Source organism: Coptis chinensis, chromosome 6, assembly GCF_015680905.1.
Source record: "Coptis chinensis isolate HL-2020 chromosome 6, ASM1568090v1, whole genome shotgun sequence".
Lineage (NCBI taxonomy): Eukaryota > Viridiplantae > Streptophyta > Magnoliopsida > Ranunculales > Ranunculaceae > Coptis > Coptis chinensis.
This window is the reverse complement of record NC_141461.1, coordinates 99258050-99282921: the sequence shown is the minus strand read 5'-3', so window position 1 is coordinate 99282921 and position 24872 is coordinate 99258050. Positions and strand designations below refer to the sequence as shown.

At 36.4% G+C, this 24872-nt stretch overlaps 1 protein-coding gene, 1 long non-coding RNA gene and 1 pseudogene across 3 annotated transcripts; 2 read left to right on the top strand and 1 right to left on the bottom strand.

The window, feature by feature from the left end:
- Positions 1-2061: 2061 nt before the first annotated feature.
- Positions 2062-10943, top strand: LOC147496060 (putative methyltransferase PMT23; annotated as a pseudogene). Its single transcript, XR_015197935.1, has 9 exons — positions 2062-2169; positions 3132-3402; positions 3554-3664; positions 5068-5238; positions 5333-5572; positions 6815-7009; positions 7363-7505; positions 9581-9658; positions 10353-10943. The product of XR_015197935.1 is annotated as a putative methyltransferase PMT23 (transcript).
- Positions 10944-13183: 2240 nt separating this feature from the next.
- Positions 13184-16762, top strand: LOC147496059 (uncharacterized). Its single transcript, XR_015197936.1, has 2 exons — positions 13184-13662; positions 16243-16762. It is a non-coding gene; the product is annotated as an uncharacterized LOC147496059 (long non-coding RNA).
- Positions 16763-18145: 1383 nt separating this feature from the next.
- Positions 18146-20262, bottom strand: LOC147496058 (WAT1-related protein At3g30340-like). Its single transcript, XM_086564837.1, has 6 exons — positions 20082-20262; positions 19568-19630; positions 19338-19454; positions 18834-19248; positions 18462-18613; positions 18146-18345 (listed from the first exon to the last, which is right to left on the bottom strand). The coding sequence occupies exons 1-6, from the start codon at positions 20225-20227 to the stop codon at positions 18204-18206; spliced, it is 1035 nt and encodes a 344-aa protein (XP_086420963.1). The 5' UTR covers positions 20228-20262; the 3' UTR covers positions 18146-18203.
- Positions 20263-24872: the final 4610 nt, after the last annotated feature.

The following is a 24872-nucleotide window of genomic DNA, read 5'->3' as shown; positions in this document are numbered from 1 at the left end:
GATGTATTGAACTAATATGAAAGAGTAATTAATGAGAAATTGAAACCTATATGAAAATGCAATGAACTAATCTCAAAAACTAATTAACGAAATATCGAAAACTGGAAGCAACTGTACTAAATTAACCTTAATGAATAACTAACGAGAAATCATAAACTTGATGCAACTGCACTGAATTAAATTCAAAGAATAATTAACGAGAAATCGGGAACTTGATGCAACTGCATTGAAATAACCTCAAAGAATAATTAATGGAAAATCGGAAATTAGATGCAATAACTACATTGAACTAACCTCAATGAATAATTAACAGAAAATCGGAAACTTGATGCAAATGTATTGAACTAACCTCAAAACATAGTTGTATTATTTGTAGGGGGAATATAATGTCTCAACAAGTATAATTTTGTATTTTAAATAATGTTTATCATAATTCTTTTATTATGATTGATAGTGTCTTGCTATTCAAGTAGTTTCAATATCATCTTCACCACATTGAGCATTCTTATAAAACTTTAATTAAACTTTAATTATTAAACATAACAACTAAAAGAAGTTGATAGGTTTTCTCAAGGTTTCGTGTTTTCTTTTTATTAAGAGTACGTGGTGCAAGAAATTTGAATGAGTGATTAATATAATTTTCATATATATCTCATAACTTTATATAATTACTAATAGTTTTTAGAATAATTTAATATAACGGCACCCGTTCGTGGGACGGGTTCGAAAACTAGTGTTAATATAAATAGATAGATAGATAGATAGATAGATGGATGGATGGATGTGGGAATAAAACCCACGGAGTTTTTTTTTGGGGTAAACGATATATTTTCGGAATTCGATATTTTTGGTCCTTACCATTTGCTGTGGCTGAAAGTCCTGAAAGTCTGAAACTTGGGTTTGTCTGCACTGCAGAAACTCCAGAACAAAAAGTTTCAGCGCGAATTTTGTATCGTGCTAATTCTGATCCCGAATCCAAAAGCCCATGTGACGATATCTCATTCCGCGTGTTTACTATTTGGCTCAAGTGAAGAATAATTTCACATCCGAATCGACGGCATTTATTACACGGTAATCACTTATCATTAGCATCTTTCTTTCTCTCTGTTGACAAAGCAATGGCGCCATCTTCAATAGAAAATCTAATACCCATTCCTCTTCTATCTCTTCATCCTACTTCTTACCATTTCTATCCTCCTCATCACTGCCAATCATTACACTTACCCATCTCCATAACCCGACCCCAATACCCAAACCCCAACCCCATAAACCGTTAATACTTAACACTACTACTGCTAATGACGTGGAAGCAGTGAAATGGGAGATTTGTAAAGTGTCACGAGCTAGTGATTACATACCGTGTCTAGATAATGCGGCTGCTATAAAAGCATTGAAAGGGAGAAGACATATGGAACATAGAGAACGACATTGCCCGAAACCAAGTCCCAGATGTTTAGTTCCTTTACCTGTTGGTTATAAATTACCAGTTCCTTGGCCTAAAAGTAGGGATATGGTGAGCCTGTATGGTACTTTTGGTAAGATGTCAATTTGGGATTGTAATATACTGTAAATTTAAGTACAATGATGGTAAACTTAAATGTTTTGTGGTGGTTGCAGATTTGGTATCACAATGTTCCTCATCCTAAACTTGTTGATTACAACTGATTACAACAAGGACCAAAATATATCCGATATATCGCCTATATATATCGTTTTTTTTACACCAATATTGATATTTCTGATATATATCTACCGAATATTGAACTCTTTTTTTCCGATAAATATTAGAATTTTCGATATAAAACTTTATATCACTGATATAATTGATATATATGATATTTATGATATATATCATTTGACTTTTTGACTATTTTTTAATATAAATCCGATATTTTCAATATATTTTTGATATTATATTTCCAATATATACAATATTTCTAATATTTTAAATAGTTTGGACTGGTCACAAAAAAAATAAATATATTCGATATATCCAATATATATCAGTTTTTGGATACACCGATATATTCACCGATATTGATATTTTGGTCCTTGGATTAGAAGAGAGGGCAAAATTGGGTACAGAGGTCTGATGACTATTTTATATTTCCTGGTGGTGGTACTCAATTTAAAGAAGGGGTGAAAAAGTATATAAAGTTTGTAGACAAGGTATTGTGGGTCATCCATCTGTGTTAGTTCTGCATTTCTTAATGCACATACATAGTTATGAAATTTAATTAATCCTACTGTTTAACTTTACAAGGCATTTTATAATCGCAGTATTAAAAACTAATAAGCACATTGGTCATAAGTTTTGGAAGTAAGCAAAGTAGGATGCAATCCAAAGCTTTGATATCTTGTTTGAAAGACCATGTAGGCAAGGGAATGCTAGGCTAAAATTTTGTGTTTGTCATTTTATTTATCTCGTGTGATATCTTCAAGAAAATAAAGAATAAAGTATAGTGGAATGGTACAAGAAAATAAAACACGCACTATGCGGCCTAGATTGGCCGAATCGGTTGATGTATGAAATCTAAAATGTGCATAAAGTTTTCTATTCAATCATTGATTGCATATTAAAGTAAACCTTAGAGTGTTGAACTTTCAACTTGTAACAGTCCACCAAAAGTTCAAGCTTTCATTAAATTAATGAAAAATTCAACTATCTATACTCTGAGCCTGTTTGTGGTCATCTTCAATCTGTATCCATTGCCTGTTTTCTGCTGTTTCTATATGTTTGCGCTCCGTCAGGTCCGACCTAGAATGGGCCATTTTAAATGTTTTTAGCAAATTATAGAAGACTACAAGAGGCATGTTGTGTGCACACGACGTCGTAAACTTCATACAGGGTCTTGCCCTGCGGTCTGCACTTATTTCCCAAGTGCCTTGATAATAACGTACTTTTAGCGCTTGCTTAAGCATGGCATTGGCATTCTGTATCCTGGCTAAGTGTGAGCGTGTGACTACCCTGAGAAACTAGTTAGTGTTTTTGTTCTATGTTTTGATTTGATTTTTATTTTTGATTTTGTTATTTAGTTTTTAATGTTTGTGATTGTTACTTGTATGACATAAAAATTGATACCTGTGTTAGTATTCATGCCCATTGGTTCTCATTTTGCCGATGTAAGCAGGCCTTTTCAAAGATCAAATGGGGAAAGCATACAAGGGTCATCTTAGATGTTGGATGTGGCGTTGCCAGCTTTGGTGGATACTTGCTCGACAAAAATGTTATTACCATGTCCTTTGCCCCGAAGGATGAGCATGAAGCTCAAATACAGTTTGCTCTCGAGCGTGGAATTCCTGCTACTCTTTCAGTCATCGGTACTCAAAGCCTTACTTTTCCAGATAATGTGTATGATATGATTCACTGTGCACGATGCAGGGTACACTGGGATGCAGATGGTACGTTAAGTCGTTAATACAGTTTTAATAGGTCTGAAGAAGCTTTTATATGTCGATTGCCAAAGTTATCTTAATTTTGGTTGTTCATAAAAATATAAAATTATCTTATTAAATTGGTGTTGGTAACTGTGCTTTCAATTGAAAATCATAGGTGGAAAACCGTTATTGGAGCTCAACAGGATTCTTCGGCCTGGCGGAGTATTTGTATGGTCTGCAACACCAGTTTATCGCGATGATGAAAGAGACCAAAATGTCTGGAATTGTATGTCAACTTATTTCTTTTATCTACATGATTGGCCCGGTTTTCTTTGCTCATACCTAACAAAAACTCCTTTTGTGTTCCTTGAATAAACATTAGCGTGCTTTGCCATTCAGAATTCAGAATTAATTACATGTTTCTCTGCTAAATTACATGCTAGGATATCAATCAAAGACTATAATTTGATTGGTTAAAAATTTAGGATTTCTTAATTGATTAAAAATTGGTCTCACCGTCTCGAGAGCTTGACCTTGTACTGTTATTGTAACAAGAAGACACCATATTCTCGGAACTTACTTGATAGAGTGTCAATCTGTTTTGAACTTCAAACTCGTGTTTTCTTGTAGCGCCGTGTTCATTATGTACCCATACTCCATTTGAATTTTGTGCTCAACAGCAGAGTTGCATTCTATAAATTTTCAGACATGAAATTGGATATCGCTAAGCAAGTCAGCTAAAAATTAATGGAGTACTATCAACTGCGTAATTTAAATGCAATTGTCATGACTAATTCATCCTTGGAGCTGTTACTTCAAAAAGCTAAAGGGCACAGCATTTTACTTGTGGTTTATCAACTTTTTGACAAGTCATAACTCTGAAGTTGTTGTCGTTGTCTTAAAGGCATCGCGAAACAATTGGTTTATCCATTGTCGTTGTTGTCGTCGTCTTAAAGGCATCAATCTGTTATACCTTGACATTGACATTTGTTGAGATGTTTTCTATATAATTCCACATGTGATGTCAAAAGCCTTGCAGTATAGCGTTAAAGTTCCTGGGCCTCTCCACTGATTGCCAATTGGCTTTAAGTTCAATGCCCTCAAATTTTAAGATTGTATCAGAGCAGGCTACTGTGTTTAGCCCAAAGGGTCATTTACTCATTTACTCCATTTCACTCAACTATTTTGTCCACGTGTTAGGCTCTGGTAACGCCACACATGAGGGGGCATCTTCAGATGTTAAGTATAACCCCATGTAAGATGTTAAAAGCCTTGCAATATAGTATAAAAGTTCTTGGGCTTCTCCACTTGTTGTTAATTAGTTTCGAGTTGGATACCCTCTACCCGTCTATCAACCCTGGTATGTCCATAGTTACTTAATATGATTTTCAGTTTTCCATGGCTTCCAATTTTCCTTGCAGTTGCACACACTTGTATTCCACGTGGGAATTCTTTTACCTGAATGATAATCAATGATCTCTTACTCTAAACATAAGTAGTCATACGCCGAGAAAAAAGTTTGAAAATAAAGTACCAAAACTGGAATTTATGTTCCAGTATGTTTTGCAACTTATATTGTTGATTTCTTATATCATGTGTAAATCTTTGTTCTAATTTAGCATACTCATAGTTTGGATGCTATTTTGGTTTTGGAGCTAATCTGCAAATTCATCTTGATATTTCCTGCAGCTATGGTAGCTTTGACGGAATCTATATGCTGGAAGGTGGTAGCGAAGACTGTGGAATCATCTGGTATTGGTCTTGTTATATATCGAAAGCCTGTTTCAAACTCTTGCTATGAAGGGCGGAAAAAGAATGACCTCCTTTGTGTGATCAAATGGAGAGGCAAAATACTTCATGGTATTTTCCGTGTGAATGAGCTGGCATTCTGGGTTATTTCATATTTCTTTTCTTCTCCCTTTTACAGTTGGTGTTTTTGTTTGTTTGTGAGCAGGTATGTACCACTTCAAAGTTGTCTCCCCAAACTTAGCTCTGCGCTTAAGTGGCCTGCTCCTTGGCCTGAAAGGCTTAGCAGTAAACCCCAAAGTCTTGCAACAGAATCAAGTGCTGAAGATATATACTGCGATGATACTAAACACTGGTCTACACTTGTATCAGACGTTTACTTGAATGCTCTTGGTATTAACTGGTCAGGCATTCGGAATGTGATGGATATGAATGCTGGTTATGGAGGGTAAGGCACGTTATAAAATAGGGTGGCATACTTGTCTACTTATTTGTGGACTATTTAGCGTGATTATAACTTTCTATAGCAGTCCAAATTTGCACGGTGTTTTAATACTGTACATACTTATGGATTACTTTATATGCCTTTTTTCCCCTTCTTGGTCTCTCTAGCTCTATTTCTCTTTACATCACTCCAATCTTTTAGTGAAGCTATATTAATATCTGAATCTAAGTTTTCTACCTTCAGTTAGTGGAGTTATATTGATTTCAGCTACTTCTATCTCTTCAACTAATGTCATACTCATACACACATCAGTCTCCAAGATCTGAACGTTGCACACTTGCACGGAAATTACTGTTAATGAAAATGTATTCACTGTGTCCTAATAGGATAGGTTGTAGAAGGTACAATACTGTATGCAGGGACTCCTGTGTAAACCTGCTAATCAAGTGTATACTAGTGGTTGGTGTCTTTGAATTGTGTGACATAGTACCACGTCGACAAATTTTTTAGTGTGGAAATATATATGTTTCAAACATCTTCCAAACTTGTTGATTGTTTTCATAGTAACTCCTTGAGCTGTCTATAAGTGGCGTCACTGCAAAAGATGAAAAAAAAGAGAGATGACACAAGTCGGTGCTTGTACTCTGTTGGAAGCTGATTTCTCATTAGCTAATTTTGTACATCTGTACATTGGCTCCTTTTGTATATTTGTTTTTGTTTACTTTCCCATTGATACTTCTTTTTTAGGACGCTATATTACAATTGAGCTGTTATTTTGTTTAAAAACCTGAACTGGAGTGAACTGTCCTTCCACAGGTCATTCTAGCTGAAGTCAAACTGCTTCTGTTTAACTCACAATACCAGAAAATCTCGGATTTAACATTTAATTTGACTTTTATCCTCCAGTTTTACAATTGGATTGCTTTAGGTTTTGATTAGATATCCTGCATACATGTTAGTGTGCAAGGCATAATAAGATTTTGGTTGTTGTGCTCATTGATAGTGTGTGTGTGTGTGTGTGTTTGGGTTATTCCAGGGCTTATTCTGGTTTTGCTAACGTATTATGTCTTGGAACATAACATTGGGATAGATGATATTGATGATTATTGTTGTGTTTGGAGTGTGTTGTTTGTTGGGCACTGTGCTTAGCTCTAGGAGTGTCACTAGTAACATAATCACAATCTGAGATAATTGTATGTGAATTCAGTTACAGAATTTGACACATATGTTCCCATTCTTTTTCAGATTTGCAGCAGCACTGATTGATAATCCCCTTTGGGTAATGAATGTCGTACCAATCAATCTACCAGATACTCTGTGTGTTGTTTTCGACCGAGGTTTGATTGGTATATATCATGACTGGTGTGAGGCTTTTAATACATATCCTCGAACATATGATCTCCTGCACGCTAATTACCTCTTCGGAAATCTTACAAAGAGGTATAGAATTGCTACACTGACATTTTCAATATATAAATTATGGATGTGAGTCTCAGCTTTGACCTATCAAAGTCAGTAGATAAGCCTGAAAGTTGACTATATCAACTGCTTTCATGCTTTATTCTTCACAAAAAAAAAAAAAAAAACTATGAATTCGTTATGTCTTGGACATTTTTTATTGAAGAAAGGGTGAATGCTAACAAATTAATAAAATTAATTGTGTATTTCTACAAGAAATTATTTCCATTCTAATTAGTAAGTACGACTGATTTCTGAACAAAATCTGGTCATGATTATTGTCCCTTGTGTTTATTCTGATCCTGATTTTTTTGTGTTCTCTTTTCCATGATCAGGTGTGACATTGAGGATGTAGTAGTTGAGATGGATCGGATAATGCTACCGGGTGGATGGCTTCTGGTTCAAGATATCATGGAAACAGTTACTAAGCTAACTCCGATATTGCGTTCGCTGCACTGGGAGACTACTCTCTGTGAAGGTCAGTACCTTGTTGGTAAAAAAGGTTTCTGGCGTCCCACAGATGGAAAACATGGATTAAGGTTCCATACTTTCTTTCTTTCTACTGTACATTTTTATTCGTAGATAATAACTACTTTTTTCTGTTGTTGTTTTCCTCTCTTTTTCCACTGTCTTCAAAGGCTTTTCCAGCATTCTTTTTTTCCATTTTATAAAAATAGGCTATAATCCTTCCATTTCTTTATATGGAAGTATGTGTATCTTTCTATTTTTATTTTTATTATTATTTTGTAAGCACTGAATCTTGTTGTAAGTATTTCTTGGTCTGTTTGATAATTAAGTTCCACAACAGTATGCTTTTATCATATGTATCTATGTTATTCAATCTGAATACGTTATACTTAAATCTTTTAAAGGAAGTAGGTTAGGTTTCATTTTGAATGATTGAACTGTATTTGGGAACGTTATGCTTGATAGATTATTAGTAGTATAGGATGCGTCCCTAACGTGCATATTTATTCTGTCTCCATCTTTTCACTGTGAGAATGCTGCAGATATGGCTTCTATGCAAGTAGTGTTGTTATACTATCGACTTTTATGGCGGTATATATACGTGCTTTTGCTTATGTATGAATGCTTTAGCTTTTCTATAATTCTATTTCTGCACTTGCATGCAAGATTTCAACTTTGCGCACTTGGTGCTTTACTAATATAGTGTGGACTCCAAAGTAAAAGATAAAACGTTTACTACTAACTACCCTAACAATTGTATTTCAATCTGGATATATAAGGGACGTCGTTATTATTAATTATTTATTACTATTTATTTTTATTTGTTGATCGCGAGGAACTTTAAAGAACATCAGTTTCTAACAGGTGGATTTTGGTAATATCGCGTTGAGGTAGGCCTTAGAGCTTTTAGCACTGATAGATAACAAGTTACTCGAATTCTGACCTAGGGCCAGTTATAGATGTAATAGATAGTTCGATTACAGTGCAATTGCGGAAAGTCAAGTTGGAAACTTAGTTGTAGCTTATGCATTTCCAGGTTATTAGTCCTTACAGTAATTTTTGTATGCTATTATTACACTATTAGTAAATCGTCCACAAACTATTATGTATTTTATACACAGGTAGTCAGGTACCAGTAATTTGGGCCTAAATACTCCGAATATATATTTCTGCCATTATAAAGAAAAATGCAGTGCCACAATTTTGTAGTGTTCCGAGTTGCAAAAACCTGGTTGGGGTAAGAAAATAAATGCAGATTGCAGGTTTAAATAATCAGCGGCCCATTTTCTCACTGTAAGACAGCTCCTGTTCGTACCGTAGGCCCATCCACTGTAACCACTTAAACGTCTCTGGTGGGGGCGTGGGGCTGCTCAGTGCCTCAGTGCTCCCTCCTATTGCCTACATATACATTAGCCCATCACTGTATCTAACCATTAAAGAGATCCAGGAGAAACATTTTTCGGAAAGAAAAGAGAATCGACGTAGGTAGTAACCGAGTAGGAAGTACGAGTTTTGTCTGTGTTCTTGACTGGAAAGTGTCGTGTAGAGTAAAAAAGATGGATGGAATGAAGCCTGGTTTACCTAAATGGCTTTGAAGTCTACGAACCTGATATCTTGTCGATGACTGAAACAACATCTTGTCAAATTTGGACCCCACGAAACGTCATCTTTAATCTCTTATTTAATTTATACTGTGACTTTTCCCTTCTCTTTCCAACCTAGCTCAAATTCTCAAAAAAAGCTTTGCAAGCAACCCAACTTGACAATTGCATCAGTGTATTGCCCTTTCTTTATGTGGCTAAACTTCAATTATCACTAGACTTGTTACACTTGTTCATGATGCTGATTTTGAATCCCAATCACTTGAATCCATATTGTGATCTGGATTAGTTCATTCTGGTCTACGCATGAAAGTTTGCATTCCTTGCATTGACTTGACTATTTTGTTGTCCTGATTGGATGAATTATACTGTATCCTCACATACGGATACACTATGGAACCAACAGATGTTGTTATTTACTCATTTATTCTGAGCAAAATTTTCTCCTGTTCTCACCATAAAAATATCTTGTTGTCTGTTCCAGGTCTATTCTTCCTCAATGGCAATGCTACTTACAATAGTTTTATCTGTTTACCTCTTCAATTTCAAGCCTACTTTACAGGTAATCTACTCACCCTTGAGACTATAGATCAATATGCCAAAGTTCTCAAAAAGACGACCTGAAATATTTGTATATGCTGTAGAAATTGGACCAGTATGTCAGCATTATGTATATATATATATATATATATATATATATATATACTGGGCAATCAAGATGCTTTTGAAATTCCGACCCAGGGAAACTGACTAGATGCATATGCTGATCCCCAAATCTCGGCATATGTTTTCGTGAAAATTTGCAAAACGGCGAGGTTTTTGTCCATGCTTGAGTACATAGTATTATGTAATTTTTTTTTTTGAAGTTAGATATTTTATTGATATATAAACAAATTACTCTGGGAGGCAACAAGCGCGCTACAAATTGCGCTGAGAGTCCCTTTTGAATAGAAAATCCCACCCTCCTAAAAACATACTCATTTTCCCCAGCAGTCGTCAACGTTGTTTGTCCATACTTGAGTACAGATTACATTATGTAATATTTATTTATTTATTTATTTTTTTCATCTTGAGCAAGAATTGACGTGCCTTTGTCACCTGAATACCTAATTAATTAACAACATGCTCTGTGTAAGGCATCTTTGTCTATCATTAAACGGGAACAAAGAACAGTATAATTTAAAGTATGACGCTTCCCGTAGTTTTTTGGTAATTCTGAACTGCATACCTTTTTGTTTTTCTTTCTGTTGTGGCAGCTTTTCTTGGGTATCGTTATCTGCATGATGTCATTGCACATGTATTTTGCACCTGCGAGCATGCTTGTAGATCTGCCCGTGGCAGCAAAAACCGACCCTGAAAGTCTTAATAATGTTTCTGTTGATCGAACGGGGTCATGATGTATGATATTATATTTAAGGGACCAACCGAGTTGAGGAGTAGTTTGTTCTGGGTGGAGGAAATCATTGTTACTTACTGAAGGAAATGATAAACGAAAGAGTACATGAGGTGAATAGCAGACACACCAGAGACTCTCTGGCATGCCAAATTTCAGAAATATAGATCTGTCTTGGGAACCAGTCATTTTCTCTCAGATTCTAAATCGTACTTTCTGGAAAAACTGGTCAACTGGTGGTTCACGTGACTTATGTTCTTGGAAGCTTGCATCAGCTATTGTAACTTGAGCAGCCAAATGGAATTGATTGACCAATAACTGAAACAATCGGTAAGTTTTGGCCTCAATCACAAACAACTTTATTGCTTAGTGTTAATTTTCCATATAATTTTCCTGTAAATTCATTTGCACATATTTTATTGGAATGTAGAAATTTAGCTTTTGCTCTATATAATTATTTTTTGTGTTGGGCAGTGGGGGTCGAATATTAAAATCAGAAAATGTACTTCTCGTGTCCATATTATCCAGTTAGTGTCTGAGATACAGCATTATAAAAAATATTTACATCTGAATTAAAGCATAAGCCACACACATGACAAATCTGTCATCAAATATGACTTCAATCACAATGAACCACTTGCTAGATCGCTGAAATATTTTACTCATGCGTTCATTGATAACCTGTATAACAAGAAGTTGCATAACTTAGAAGGGTATCTGTTGAACTGAGTAATTAGTGAACTGAATCGTTTGGAATGTTACAGTTAGGCTGATGAAGTGATGTGGAGGTTAATTAAACTTATTGCTCTATAATTGCCAAAATGATGCGTTTGTAGATATAGTCTGAAACTAAGAGTTTTTATCATATGAGACTAGTTTGAAAACTGGGTACTTGAACTACTTCTTACCCTTCTGTACGCATTATAAATGAAGAAGGAAACATGTCAACTGATAAATCTATTAATTAGATTTCTTGGCTGGTTTGAGCTTATCTATCGTATTACTGAATCAGTGGCCATAGAACATGGCATGCATATACCTTCTGGGTCATTCAATAGAAGTGAATACATTATATGAGTGTGATATACTGACATCGCATGTACAAATGTAGTACTCCTGTTTTGGCATTTGTCTGTCTTGGTCATAGTTGGTTTTGCTTACTGGTCATTAATGGATTAGTCATCTTATCCGGCATTGAATGTCAGCTCAGTTGGTTTTCGAAGTCCTTGGGTTTTATTGCAGAAGAAGAGTTGGGTTGAAGGCAAAGGATAGGATTGAACCGTCATATTCATATGACTGCTCTAGGAGGTAGAAATTTAGGACCAGGGATTTAATTTACACTTTCCACTTGGGTGGTGAGTGGCACAAGTGGGAACATAAACCTAATTTTGGATGAGAGGCTTCTTGAACATGTGGTGACATTTATCTATATTTTTGATTTACATATTAGTTATTAACTTATCTATGTCTTTGAGTAAAGTAGGTTCTATGCTTCACTGATGAATGATCATTTTTGAACCGAGTCAACTGAATATTGTTTGTGCTTTTTCCAATTATTTCTGGAAAAATTTCCACCACTTGTGTTGTGCTCTCTATTATAATGGTAAACCAACTATTGTGCCTGTTCATGCCTACAATGAATGTTATCTGTTTGATATGGTTTGGCGCTACGTGCATTTTGTTATGCACTTATGCATCGTGAAATAAGTGGTCAACAAATATGAGGGTGATTTGTAAATTTTGTTATTGTTATTATTATTATTGCTTTGTTTTGATGATTTGTACGTTCGTTTCATGAAATAAGTGGTCTTTGTATTTCTAGTTTTGACCATGTAAGTTAGAGATGTAGGTCTCAGGTCTACAGACCTACATGGCTCTGTCAAATTGTCGTCTTTGTTTCACTTCCACTTTCACGTTCACGTCTTCTGTTGTTTCATTGCACTAGTGATATCTCAATAGTCAATACTATCTCACATCCAGGGTTCGCGGTGGCTGTCCCCCAATAGCTACCTAAGCTTCAATGATGACCTGGAATTGCCGTGGAATAGGAACCTCCACGGTAGTTCATAATCTAAAGGACCTAATCCGGCAACATCAACCAGAAGTGATATGTGTTTTGGAAACTAAGGCAAAAGCAAAAAGGATTGAGGAAGTAGCTAAGGAGATTAGTTTTAACGGGAGTTTTTGTTATCCAGCAGCAGGTCGTAGTGGTGGCTTAGCTATTTTCTGGAGGGATGGAGTGGAGATAGAGATCTTGGGTGCTACAAAAAACTATGCAATAGGTAAAATCTCTAACTATCCCAGTACTCAATCTTGGGTTTTTACTCTGGTTTATGGTGAACTTATTGTTAGTAACCGTATCAGAGTTTGGAATGAACTCAGAGCCTTTGCACCTAGTATACCTAGGCCTTGGGTTTTACTTGGGGATTTCAATGCTATAACATGTTTAGATGAAAAATCAGGAGGTAATAGTATTTTTAACAAATGCATGATTGATTTCAATGGTTTTATTAATGATCTTGGCGTGATTGACCTTGGGTTCAAGGGACCAAAATTTACCTGGTCCAATAACAGAGACTTTAAGGACTATATTCTTGAACGTCTGGACAGATTTTTAGCATCTACATACTGGTTAGTAATGTTTCCTCATCTTTGTTGTGGAGAACAATTGGTCATCTTTGCCGGATCATCACCTTGCTCTCAAACTTTCTTTTACTGCTTTAGAAGAGAGAACTTATAAACCTTTTAGGTTTTTTAATATGTGGTTCCAAAATGAGACTTGTATCCCTACCATTGAGGAGGCTTGGGAATCTGCAGACCATTTTAAACCTGACTGCAATATGATTACTAAATTGACAAAAACAAGGATTAAAATGTCTGCTTGGAACAAAGAAGTCTTTGGCAATGTGTTTCAAAACATTAGAGATATCCAATCCAAGTTGGAAGCTCTGATGGCAAAAGCTCTGACTAGAGCTATATGTGAGGAGATTCGAGCGCTCAAAACTCAATTAAATGAGTGGCTGGATAAGGAAGAAGATATGTGGAAACAGAAGTCAGGTGCTCTTTGGCTAAAAGAGCATGGGAGGAGCACACCCTGTACAGAAGGAGGAAAAATAGTATCGACAAGCTCAAAGATGATTCTGGCCAGTGGCTAGAAGGCAGAGATAAAGTGGGTAAGAATGTTAATAAGTTTTTTAATGACCTGTTTACATCTGAGGTTCCTAGTATCAACAATAACATAAGCAATCTGTTGAAACCTATTATTACTGATAGAGAAAATGAGCTGTTGGTGGCCATTCCATTCCATGAGGATGTGAGGTGGGTGGTCAACAAGTTGGGGGCTTTGAAGGCTCCTGGACCAGATGGGTTCCAGGGGGCGTTTTTTCAAAACTGCTGGGATATAGTAGGGGAAACAGTTAGTGAGTGTGTTCAAGATTTTTTTTAGGACTGGTATCCTTAACCCTAAGTTTAATGAAACTTTTATAACTCTTATCCCTAAGATTGCTAACCCTGAACATATAGCTAAGTTCAGACCTATTAACTTATGTAATTTTGTGTACAAAATTATCTCCAAAATTCTTGTTAATAGGCTTAAATGCCATATTCATAAGATTGTATCACCTTTCTAGGGTGCCTTTGTCAAAGGCAGGAATATTGGGGACAATATTGGGTTAGCTAGTGAGATTTTCCACAATATAAAAAATATGTATAAGAGGAAGGAAGGGTGGGTGGCTCTAAAGCTTGACATGGCTAAGGCCTATGATAGAGTTGAGTGGTCTTTTTTAAATGATATCTTTGAAAAACTGGGGTTTTACAATAAGTGGAGAGGGCTGATCAACCAATGCCTGTCTTCTGTGTCTTTCAAAGTCCTTCTTAATGGTTCTCCTCTAGGGAACATCTTCCCACAGAGGGGCCTGAGACAGGGTGACCCTCTGTCTCCTTATCTCTTCATCCTTACGTCTGAAGCCTTGTCAAAGATGATTAACCAGGCGGAGGTTTCTAATGCTATTCATGGGATCAAAATTAGGAGAAGTGCTCCCCCTATATCACTTCTTCTTTATGCAGATGATTTGTTTCTGTTTACGAGAGCCTCCCTTAATGAGGCTGCTACTCTGAAAGGTATCCTTGAGGATTACTGCTTGGCTTAAGGGCAAAAAGTTAACTTCGATAAATCGAGTATTTACTATAGCAAGAATGTTCATGCCAGACATAGGAAAATCCTTAAAAAGTTTTGGAAGATGAGAGATTTTGATACTAAGGATAAATACCTGGGAGTTCCAATTGTGCTTACGGACAGTAAGAGTGAGGATTTCAATTACCTGGTGGACAACATTCACAATAAGATTAAAGGTTGGAAGGCTAGACTGCTTTTACAAGCTGGTAGGACTGTGCTGATCAAGGCAGTGGCCCAAGCTTCACCCCTCTATGCCATGTCTGCCTACTCTCTACCAGTGTCTGTGTGTGATAACATGGATAGGGTGTGTAGAGATTTCTGGTGGCATGGTACAGAGGAATCTAAGAGTATCCACACTATTGAGTAGGATAAACTCTGCAAACCCAAAAGCCTTGGGGGCTTAGGGTTTCGTAAGTTTGCTGATATCAGCAAGGCCCTCCTAGCAAAACACAGCTGGAGGGCTCTAAATGATAAGGAGTCCTTATGGGCAAGAACTTTCAAAACTGCATATGGGAACAAATGGTTTGGACATGAGGAAGGGCCACCTTCCAATGCTTCTTTCTTCTGGAAAGGGGTACATAGAAACCATGACTTGATTCAAAATGGGACCTCTTGGAGCATTGGGAATGGTGTGACCACCTTTGTCTTCCAAGATCCTTGGCTTATGCTACATGGTAAACCTATTATTATCAAGGACATCTGTCCACCCAGAGGTATGCAGAAGTATTGGAAAGTTAGCAATCTCTTGAGGGCAGATGGTACTGGGTGGAACCAACAAGTCCTTAATGAGAACTTTGATAGTCTGATTAAATCTCTAATTAATGAGGTTCACATTAGACCCAAGGCTGGGAATGACAAACTCATTTGGTGGCCAAACAAAAAGGGTGGCTTTAGTGTTAAGTCTGCTTTCAACCTACTGAATCAGAAACAATGGGAGGAGCAAGACTTAACACTACAAGTCAACTCTATAAGGAGAATCTGGAAGGCAAAGGTGGCTGCCAGAGAGCAGATGCTCTTATGGAAAATTTACCTCAATATTCTGCCCATTGGGGACAGAATTAAAAACAGAATCGAGAATGATGATATCTTATGCCCGTTTTGTTCAGAGGAGTTTGAAACTCTGGAACATGTGTTCTTTCAATGTCACTGGGCTAGAAGCATCTGGTTTGCTTCCCCTTTGGGGATTAGAACTGATATATAAGGATTGGAGGGCTAGGAGATGGATAGATGAAATCATGGAATGGAGTAATAGTAAGGAAAAACATATTGCTGACTTGGGTGTATACGCATGCACTCTGCTGCAAGGCACGTGGGATAGCAGGAATATGCAGAAGTTTGGCAAGGGTGCTCTGGGTAAAGAGGAGATATTAGCCTCTAACAATATCCAGTGGCACAGAAGACTAAAGGCATTCGAAAGGGAAGACACCCTAACCCAAGGAAGGAGAACTAGCAATCCAGTTATAGCTAGAACATCTTCTAGTCCTCATACACATATATATACATACAACCATCACTTGAGCACAGTAGATAACATGGAGAACCATAGTTTAACTAATGTTGTGTATGATATGAATATCAGATTTGGCGGAGCTTTCAATAAGGACAAGCAAACTGGAGCAGGAGCTGCTATGGCTTGGAATGCACAGGGAGACCTAGTAGCCGCCGCAGTTAGGAGGTTTAAAGCTCAGACAGCTGAGGAAAGTGAACTCTTGGCGGCTGAAGTGGTAGTCAAGCTAGCATCAACCTTGGAGGGAAGGAAGTATGTCTTTCAAGGAGACAATGCTGCTGTCATCAGATCACTGGCAACCCAAGTTTCTAATCTAAACTGGTCCCTTCAGACGATAGTTGATGCTATTTATAGAAGTGTCAGTCTTTTGGAAAATGCAGCTTTTAGGTGGTTTAACAGAACTTGTAATGGGGATGCCCATGACTTAGCAAAATGGGCAAGTAACTCGTGTGACATGAATGCTCTGCCTAAATATTGCAAAGACTGTAACTTTATCCTGTTATCTAGTAGTAATAGAAAAGGGGTGGTTAGCGGGGAAATAAAAATACTATCTCACATCCTTACAAAAAATAAAAAAAAATGGTTCGTTTAACGATGCTTATTTATGTGGTCGTTGCTCTCAATCTGTTAAATAATGTTGGGTGTCAGAATGTTCTAAAATTTACTAGTGTATTATTAAAGAATTTTCATAAATGTCAAAACTAATTAATTGAGATAGGCGGAGCCAAAAAAGGAGATAAAGACAGAAAAACCACTGAAGAGGATAATATATATCAAAGTAAGCTTTGTAGGCTTGTAGCGGAGAACCTAGAACAGAAGTTAGTGAAAAACTACACAAGCACAGGGCGGCAAATTTAATTCTTGATGAACTTTTTAGTCACTAACATTTAAATATATAACCCTTCAAATCTTTGTAAAATTGTTCAACAGAAACATCATATCTCAATGCTAACATAAGGAGAATGCATCTTGTATAAATGCATTAATTACCACGTGGGAAACAAGTTAATCAACGTTATATAATACTCAAACTAAGGGGTCTGGTCGCATCTCCCATTTCTAACGATGAAGACCACCCTTCATACACCATCAGGTTCTATCGTCTAGACATATCGCTACTATCCCTAGTTAATTTGTAACTTTAGATCTAGTATTTGGTGGAGAAACATGGGCCTGCTTCCACCCTACTAGTGTCTAGTGGTTCTCAATCCAGCCGGTATATATAGGTTTTCAATGAAAATATTAATCAGAGGATCAAAACAATTCGATCTCTGCTCTATCCTATGTCAAATGTGCCTCAGTTTCTTGTTAATTAACAGGAAGAAGTGAGACAAACTTCCAAGAGTTAGATAAGAAATTGAGTCTCATTGCTTCGATATCATATATACTTTGGTCGAGATTTTGTAGTGGAAAATGCTCCCAGTATGTTATCATCATTATTGTTCTATATATATATATATGGTTCTTGGCTGTGGAAACCATGGACCAAAATATCGCCGATATATCCGATATATCGCCGATATATATTGGTATTTTGGTACACCGATATCGATATTTCCGATATATATCCACCGAATATATAATCCTTTTTTTCTCGATATATATCGGAATTTTCGATATAAAACTTTATATCGCTGATATAATCGATATATTTGATATTTACGATATATATCGGTTGATTTTTTGACCATTTTTTAATATAAATCCGATATTTCCAATATATTTTTGATATATTTCCGATATTATGTCCGATATATCCGATATTTCCGATATTTTAAATAGTTTGGAATGGTCACCAAAATAATAGATATATCCGATATATATCGGTTTTTGAGTACACCGATATATTGATCGATATCGATATTTTGGGTCTTGGTGGAAACAAGGACCGAGACCAACTTGTAAAATACTTTTTTGTAACCTTTATTTTCACCATTTATAAAATCACCCTTTCAGCAAAAAAAAAAAAAAAACCATAGGCAGCAAAATCCTTTACAATGGCAGTAGTCATTTATTGCTAGTAACTTGTAGTGTTACACACTTACACCGGGCTGGTCATGATTTCCTTCTTCGTTTGTTGCTTCGGCTGGTATAGCCCCACAAGCGTTGGCTTCTTTGCTTTTACCCCACAAAAGAATGTAAAGGCCAATGACTACGATGAGCGATCCTAATACACTGGTCATTTAAAATACCAACATAATAATGTATTAGCAGGTCAAGATTATGACAATGATATATTAATTTCTAAAATTAATTGTTCTACATATACAAACAGGCTGATATATATATACCTTCCAAGATGTAGCTGTTCATGTAAAATGGTGGATTCATACATGGCTACAATTATCTGAATGAAGGGACTGAATGCCGCGGTGAACAAGGGGCCTTTTTTCTTTACACACCATGACAACCCAACAAAGGACAACCCGGAACCCACCATCCCCTGCATCGAAACAAACCAGATTAAGAGTTTTATATTCAATCAGCTTATTATAGCGTAGTGCTCTCCATTTTCAGTCTGTTTTGAGTGTTTTTTTTACTGAATAATGTAGCAACTTGCTTTATGCTCGTTGTAAACAAAAACTGACGATTTGAATTCTAGTAACGTTTATCATACAGCAGATTTCTGTGTGCTTATCAATTAGTGGAAATGGTCTACGTACAGTATACAAGACAATTAAGATATCATTTTTTCCTTTCAGAATCCAGATGGAGGTGTCTCTGTGAATGATTAAGCCCAAAAGAGCCGACTGGAGGGCGCCGAAGAAGTTCATGATAGCAGTACTAGTATACTGGTAGGGGAATATCTTGCTGATCTTGGCTTGAATAAGATACCATGATGACCAAAAGGTTGCACCTGCAAACAAAGCTATTGAGCCAATGGTCCATCTGTGAGTCTTCTCATGTGAATCTGATGCATTCACATGGAATGTCGAGTTGGATGCTGCGCTGGAATGTGACACGTTGGTTAATGGTATTCCTTTGTAAAGGGTCAATACCAGCGCACCACCAGCACAAACCATTGCACCTAGGATCTTCGCTTTTCCTGTGTTGCTCTTTATTTCCAAAGTCTCCAACCTATGGAAATGGAAAGTTTAAACAAGCCGGGATAAGAATAGAAATATTTAGGCGGTTATCCTAACACAAACAGAAATGTCCTAACGTACCCGAAAGGCAAAGCCATTACAAATGTGAGAATAGGTATAATGTTGATGAAGGCGCAAGACAAAGATGCAGATGTATATTCAATTCCAAGAAAAAAGAAGTACTGTGTTAACGTCGCCCTAAGTAAAATCCAGTGTTTCGTTAGTTCTCAAGCTTACATGATAACAATGTAGTGATGTTTATGCTAAAAGATATGCTAAATAGTAAGTACAACATATTAGTAAGTACTAACCCGACCAATGCACTAAGAAAAAGTTGACACAATATTCCAGCATTGAAGTTAGGCCTGCTTTTCCTGATAGCAAGTGTGCATTGTTAGTCTTGCAAGGCCAAAAGAAAGGTTAACAAAGTCTCTTGGCTATTAGAATAGTAGGCGTAAAGGTCGAACAATTTGACCAAAGAGAATCAGAATATCAACACTCACTGACTCGCCTTTAGATTAGTTCATGTAACATGTAGGAAAAATGTTCACATAAAAAGCCGAAATTGCTCTCAAAGACTCAAAGCACAAACCCACCAAGTGGTATATATATATATATATAGCAAATGATGACATGCATCTAAGAGTGATGTCAAATTGTCAAGACTTATGAAGATTTGTGGAGAAGCTTCCCTACGTGACAAGGATGTGCTTTAGAGAATGTTCACTCGTGAGCGCTTAGGAGGAAATTTCCTAAAGGAAACTCCGATATATCGATCTGTCCACGTCATATACATATAACATCTTTAGTAATGAGCAATCTTACCTTTCCCAGATATAAGCCATGGGAGCTAAGAGAATGGCTGCACTAGATGTTCTGTATGCGATGAGAACCAAATGATCCATTCCCTCATCAAGAATCCTTTTTACAAGCAAGTTAACAAAAGCAAAAGCAAGATAAATGCCAATCATCACAAAAACAGGCTCCCATCCCTTGCACAACTTCATTCCAGCCATGTGCGGTGTGCCTGTTCAGTACTTGGACAAGAACTATAAGCCTCCTCTTTCTCAAGTCATATATATACCATACATTTGTAGTACGTCCTCTTAGTAATATGTGGTTGGAGAATAAGCGACAACTTAATTAGCAAGAATAAATTAAACTTAATTAGTTTTGTTCACCTAACTTGCATCACTCATATAATGTCCTTTCAAATGGAATAGTCATGAGATTTTCCATGAGTTTTGTTTCCTTAATTTGTGTATAGTTCAAGTACTTGCTAAAAAAAATATCTTTTTGCAATAATGGGGTTAGGCGGATAAGAAGTCGTCATTCTTATCATATATCTTGAACATATAGCATGTAATATGGGGGGAGAAACAATATGTCATTGCATGCATACAACAAAATTAACAGTAATTAAAAGAGAATGAAGCTCATAATGTGATGTCTACTTTTTTCTTCAATTCCCTGTTTAATTTTAAAAATGTGAATTATCCACCCAAAAGTTGTCTTAATAGCATGTAAAGACTTTCGAGACTTCTGGAATTAGAAGCCAGGGCCGGCCCTAGGCCTATACTGTCAAAGGCTTTGCATAGGGCCCCCAATATAAACAAAAAAAAAGCCCCGTGAAACTATTAAAAGCCCATTAGAACCACACACAAAAGCCCAATTTTTCAGACTTTGCATTGGGCCCTTTGAAACATAGGGCTGGCCCTGTTAGAAGCCCCTAGCTATTTGGCTAGAAGTTAAAAGTGACAATTATGTCATTTAGATTAAACATAAATTTTCCTAAAACACTTGGGCCCAGCGTGTAGCGTGTGGCCATATGTTCTTTTTAACAATTAAAAAAGATTTAATTACCTTTTTAGCTAAGTATATATAATTGTCTATTTGCTTTTTGTTTATTTACGAGTTAGCCAAAAAAAACATGTGCATACGCACATGCATCATGCTAGTATATAACTATAATAACTAGCCATTTTGCCCTGGCCATGTCATTATTGTTAGATTTACAGTAAATACATTCGCATCTTAGCCAGAAATCCCATTGATACAAATAAATATACATGTTTCTGCAGCGCTTAGATTTGACAGTCAGCTCTTTTACAACATACAACACTCAGGCTACCTTAGACGATTGGACAACATATCATTAAGAAATTTCACCAATGAAAAAAAAAACATCAAACTGTGTACACAGACTCAACTGTGTTACATCATTATGGCGACAAACAACGTGGGAGGTGCATAATAGAAAATACTCTAAGATTTGCTTCGGACCACATGCACATCAACGTAGATTGTGTTTCCATTTTAATCATTGTTGAAGTTCACGTCTTCCATCCATGGCCCAAAATATCGCTGAGATATTCGATATCTCGCCGATATATCTCGGTAAATTGGTACACCGATATCGATATTTTCGACATATATCCACCGAATATTGAACCCCTTTTTTTCCGAGATATATCGGAATTTCCGATATGAAAGTTTATATCGCCGATATAATCGATATTTCCGAGATAATCGATATATATCAGTTGACTTTTTGACCAATTGTTAATAATTTAATATTGAAATTTCCGAAATATCCGATATATCCGAGATATATCGGCGAGATATCCGATATTTTAGAAACTTTGGACTGGTCACCAAAAAAATCGAGATATCCGATATATCCGATATATCTCGGTTTTTGGGTACACTGATATATTAACCGATATCGAAATTTTGGGCCTTCCATCTACCTAGCATTCTAGCATTCTTTATGAATGAAAATAGTTAAATTATAACATGTTAATAGAAAGACAAGACTTTAAGATTTGCTTCGGACCACATGCACATCTACGTGTGTTTCCATTTTAATCATTGTTGAAATTGACGTTTTCCATCTACCTAGCTAGCATTCTTTATGAATGAAAATAGTTAAATTATAACATGTTAATAGAAAGACAAGACTTTAAGATTGCTTCGGACCACATGCACATCTACGTGTGTTTCCATTTCAATCATTATTGAAGTTGACGTTTTTATCTACTTAGCATTCTTTATGAATGAAAATAGTTAAATTATAACATGTTAATAGAAAATGAAATCAAGATGTACTATTACGAAAAAATGAAATAAAAATCACGGACCGATCTAACAAAGGAAAACACGTGATTATCAGCTAACATGTACATCAAAAATAAAAATCCAAGTTTTCATTTTGATAAGAGAAAATAAATAGTAAACTCACTCACCTTTGGTTCAAGTATCATAGGCATTAACCATACTCTTTTAGAAAGATAATAAAAATGCATTCAAGGTAATTTGCAAAAATGTTCAAGTAAACACATCTGTAGTTCAAACTCAAACAGATAGATAAACCTCCTTATTAACAATTCAGATTTATTCATGTTGAAGACGTATCCACACACTTGAATTTGATACCAAGATAAACATCAAAATTTGAGGAAAAACTTAACAATTTACGTACCATGGAGACTATTTGGGAGCGTAATTAAACACTCACACCAGTCACAGTAGATTTTCGATCTTTGAGTCACTTCTTCCAATTCAGAGCAAATGCAATGTAGCCAAAATGCAGCGCAATAGCTAGCGATCAAACATATATAAAATTTTTAACTTTCCAAACCAATCAAATATGAGAATTCGAATTGATCAAACATGTAATGCAAATATATAGCCGGGATTGTTACATTAAGTTATTACCTTAGCATGTTAGTAAGAAATTCCATTGATACAAATAGATATATATCAATGGATACAAATACACGTCTTAAGTTCTGCAACGTTTTTATTGGATACAAATATATGTGTCTTTAAGTTCTGCAATGCTTGGATTTGACATTCAGCTGTCTGACATACAAAACTGTGTTGGCTGCCTTAAACGGTTGAACAACATGTCACCAATGAAAAAAAGTATCAAACAATGGCTGGATCATGGAACGGTTGTAACACGGGCTCAGCTGAGTTACATCATTACGAAGGCAAACAACTTGGGAGGTGCATGCATGATGCATGATAGATTGATAGAACATGCTTTAAGATTCGCTTAAGACCACATGCACATATGCATCATTTCCAATGTAATCATTGTTGAAGTCGCCTTTTTCCATCAACCTAGAAGTCTAGCATTCTTTATACCTGAGTATGTATGGCTAAATTAGAACATATATATCACAACGTGTTTCCAGCGCACCACCAACACAAACCATTGCACCTAGGATCTTCATTTTTCCTGTGTTGCTCTTTATGTCCAGAGTCTCCAACCTATAGAAAGGGAAAGTTTAAACAGGCCGGGATAAGAATAGAAATATTTAGGTGGTTATCTTGACACAAACAGAAATATCCTAAGGTACCCGGAAGGCAAAGCCATCACAAATGTGAGAATAGGTATAATGTTGATGAATGCACAAGGCAAAGATGCATATGTATATTCAATTCCAACAAAAAAGAAGTACTGTGTTAACGTTGCCCTAAGTAAAATCCAGTGTTTTGTTACTTACATGATAACAATATAGTGATGTTTAGGCTAAAAGATATGCTAAGTAGTAAGTACAACGTCTTAGTAAGTACTAACCCGACCAATGCACTAAGAAAAAATTGACACAATATTCCAGCATTGAGGTTAGGCCTGCTTTTCCTGACAGCGAGTGTGCATTGTTAGTCTTGCAATGCAAAAAGAAAGGTTAACGAAGTTTCTTGGCTATTAGAATAGTAGGCGTATAGGTCAAACAATTTGACCAAAGAGAAGGGGCGGACCAACGAGAGAGCTAATAGGGGCTATAGCCCCCCCTAAATTTCCATAAAAAAAAAATTATATATGCTATACTAAACAAAAGTCAAAGAAGGAATAAACAAAAGAAAAAAGAGAGCATAAAGCTGGTAGTCTAGTACCATATTAAAGCACTCTCGTTTCTTGTTAAGAGAAATTAGCTGGACACTCTCTTCTCTATCTTACTGACTTCAAGTCTTCAAGGTTTGCTAGTTGGTACCAAAAAACAAGTCTTCAACGTTTCATTTGTGTTTTTATTCCTCACTCACATTCACAACTTCACAAGCTTCCACATAACACAATTGACACTATCCTCTCTAATTAATTTACTAGATTTTGCTTGTGTCGTACAAGACTGCCCCCTACCAAAGTCCAATGCATAGGCTATGATTTAAAAAAATTACAATTGAAGCCCAGTCTCACAAATGCTTAGTAGAAACCCATCAGAATTGCAACCGAAGCCCAGTCCCAACAAAGCTCAGCCTCACTTGTTGACCACTATCAGCACACCCTATTAGGACCATTGGCACTCTTGGATGCTCTACATCATACACAAGAGCCAAAGGATCCAAAGGCTAGGGATTGGGGTAGTGGTTGGCCCGTGTCGTATGACACTAAAAAGCCCCAATAGAAGCTTGGTGAAAAAAGCCCAACTGCCCACCCAAAAAGTCCAGTCGTCATTAAGGCATTTGTTGACTTCAAACAATGATCTAATACTTTTGTTACCACTTATTATATTGTACATTCCCCATAAGCGGGCCCTAAGATCTGTCACGTCATAAGTATTATAAGTAGATCCAAAGGTTAGGATTGGTTTTTGGGCCTCACACCAC